Here is a 2,500-nt window from a genome sequence, read left to right as displayed (position 1 = left end):
ACACTGTGTAACATTTTAAGTAATTTATTAGCTAAAATCAATATCCTCATTCATAAATATGTCCTCATTGGTGTAAAATCACCTCTGCCAATAATCTGAATTATCCTCCTGAGCGGAGAATTACAAATATTAATATTACATTTTGTACATTGAGCAGGCAAGTCTTATGGAGGAATCCATGTTGGTTGGAATGTCATCAGGTGCATTGTTTAGAATTTAGAATTGTTCTTGTCCTTGAAGGCCACTGTAGCTTCTGTTATTATTCAAAAGGGTTGGGGTTACCCAGGGAGCGTTGCTTTCTAGAACTTTCTTGATGATGTCATATTACACAGTGCCCCTTTAAAGGTGCAGTGTGTAATATGACATCATCAAGAAAGTTCTACAAAGTTCTAGAATGCAACACTCCCTGGGTAACCCCACCCCTTTCGAATAACAACAGAAGCTACAGTGGCCTTCAAGGACAAGAACAATTCTAAATTTTAAACAATGCACCTGATGACATTCCAACTATGACACTTTTAAGATGGCGGCACTAGGCCTTGGTCCAAAATATGCAGAAATATGGACATATATGAGACCCTTTCTAAGGGGGAAAAAAATGCACTAATTATGCACTAAATTAAATGTACTAATGGATATTATAATTACTTTCTACAAAATCTGCTAGGAAATAAAACCCCAAAATTCTACACACTGCAGGTTTAATGGAAAAGCTCTTAAATGACATTATCCCATAGTCTGTGTGAATACTCTATTCTGATTGGCTGGAGAACATTCCATGGGTGTGGATTAACCCCTGATGTATGGACACCTAGATGGCACTGTTTACATTCTGTCCACTTTAATGCGTCGCCGCTGATTAAACTGTGTTGATAAGGGATCTATAAAGCCTAAAATATCCTGCCGTGCAATAGCCACTGGACACCACAGGAATGGGGGGGGGGGGGGATTTGGTAGAAATGTTGTCAGTAGTTTGTAGAATAAAACCAAAATCAAACAAATGCCTAGAAATAGTAAAACGAGAGACACTGAACATTTGGAGTGGTCTCTTCATTTTATCCAGAGCTGGATAGTGAAATGTAAATGTTGTAACTGTGAAGCCAAACCATCCTCTGTGACATGGGTTGCGTTCTGAATCGCATACTTTCTACTATTTAGTTTGGTAGAAAAAAGATTTAGGATGTCCCGATTCTTGTGGCCAGATTTAGGATGGTTAGAAGTACCCGGATGTCCTACTTCATCCGGCCAAGATTGTTAGTGTTGAAAACTGCATCCTATTTGGGCGATTCTGACCCACAATCCGGTGCGCACGTGAAGTGACGTCACATCGACGAAGCCTCCGTATGAAAACAAACGGGGATGCGCCGATATGAAAGCAAGAGGCAAGATCAAGGCACAATGTTATGATGAAATAAGAGAGTAAAAGTATGTCCCAATAGTATGCCTACTGCATCCTAACTAGATTCTTTTTATCGTCGGATGTAGTATGTAGAATAGAAAAAAGAAAGAGTATGAGATTTGGAACGCAGGCTCACTCTAAAGCTGGCGTCCATCTTCTTTCTTGTCTTCTTGTCTTGTTGTCTGTTGGTTTGATGTTTGAGCTCAGACTCCACTAGAGGTTTCACATCCTTCCAGGGAACGGTCTGCTTCACAGGACCTACAGCACAACAACGTAGAGAAAACAAAACTGAAGAAAACAATACAAGTTTTATCTATCTATTAGTTTGTTTGTGCCTGTGTAACATTATCGCGGGATAGTAGGAAACATTTTCTCGATTCCCTAAAGCCCAGTTCAGACCAAAGATTCGCCTCGTCAACTGCTTGCAACTCGCAACTCCTTGCGACGAGATGGTTGAGACGTTCTAAAACTGGACCTTGCGATTTGACATGTTGAATCTCCTGCGACGCCTTGCAACGGCTTGCAACGATCTGCAACGAGCTGCAACGAGCTGCAACGAGCTGCAACGAGCTGCAACGAGCTGCAACGAGCTGCAACGAGCTGCAACGAGCTGCAACGAGCTGCGATTTCTCCCCCGCGACGTTCTAAAACCGTCTCGTCACAAGCAGTTGCAGTCTGAACTGGGCTTAATATGTCTGAACTGGGCTTAATATGTCTGAACTGGGCTTAATATGTCTGAACTGGGCTTAATATGTCTGAACTGGGCTTAATATGTCTGAACTGGGCTTGATATGTCTGAACTGGGCTTGATACGTCTTGTACATGTGAAGTAAAGTCAATAAAGCAGAACCAGAACTTGAAACATATTCAATTAAAAACATAAAAATTGGAGTCAGTGATTCTGGAATACGCTTTTTCTCAAAATCACTTTTTGTCCAAATCCAGAGTTAATAAACAGCCTAGACTCTGTAAACTGGAACAGCCTAGACTCTGTGAACGGGCATGTTGCACACACTCTGTTAATAAACAGCCTAGACTCTGTGAACGGGCATGTTGCACACACTCTGTTAATAAACAGCCTAGACTCTGTGAACGGGCATG

At 41.4% G+C, this 2,500-nt stretch overlaps 1 protein-coding gene across 1 annotated transcript in view; it reads right to left on the bottom strand.

Annotated features, from left to right (window-relative positions):
* The window catches only part of LOC307251122 (uncharacterized protein), a gene marked incomplete at both ends in the record, with an annotated part of 10,068 nt that overhangs the window by 4,140 nt on the left and 3,428 nt on the right, over positions 1-2,500 (bottom strand). The window contains one exon of the mRNA XM_080028443.1: positions 1,536-1,657. Within this exon, the coding sequence (XP_079884569.1) occupies positions 1,536-1,657 (122 nt within the window). The remainder of the gene's footprint in view (positions 1-1,535; positions 1,658-2,500) is intronic.

This window comes from Ammodytes marinus (genome assembly GCF_949987685.1).
Source record: "Ammodytes marinus genome assembly, chromosome: 5".
In the NCBI taxonomy this organism is placed as follows: domain Eukaryota; kingdom Metazoa; phylum Chordata; class Actinopteri; order Uranoscopiformes; family Ammodytidae; genus Ammodytes; species Ammodytes marinus.
This window is presented reverse-complemented; position numbering and strand designations above follow the sequence as displayed.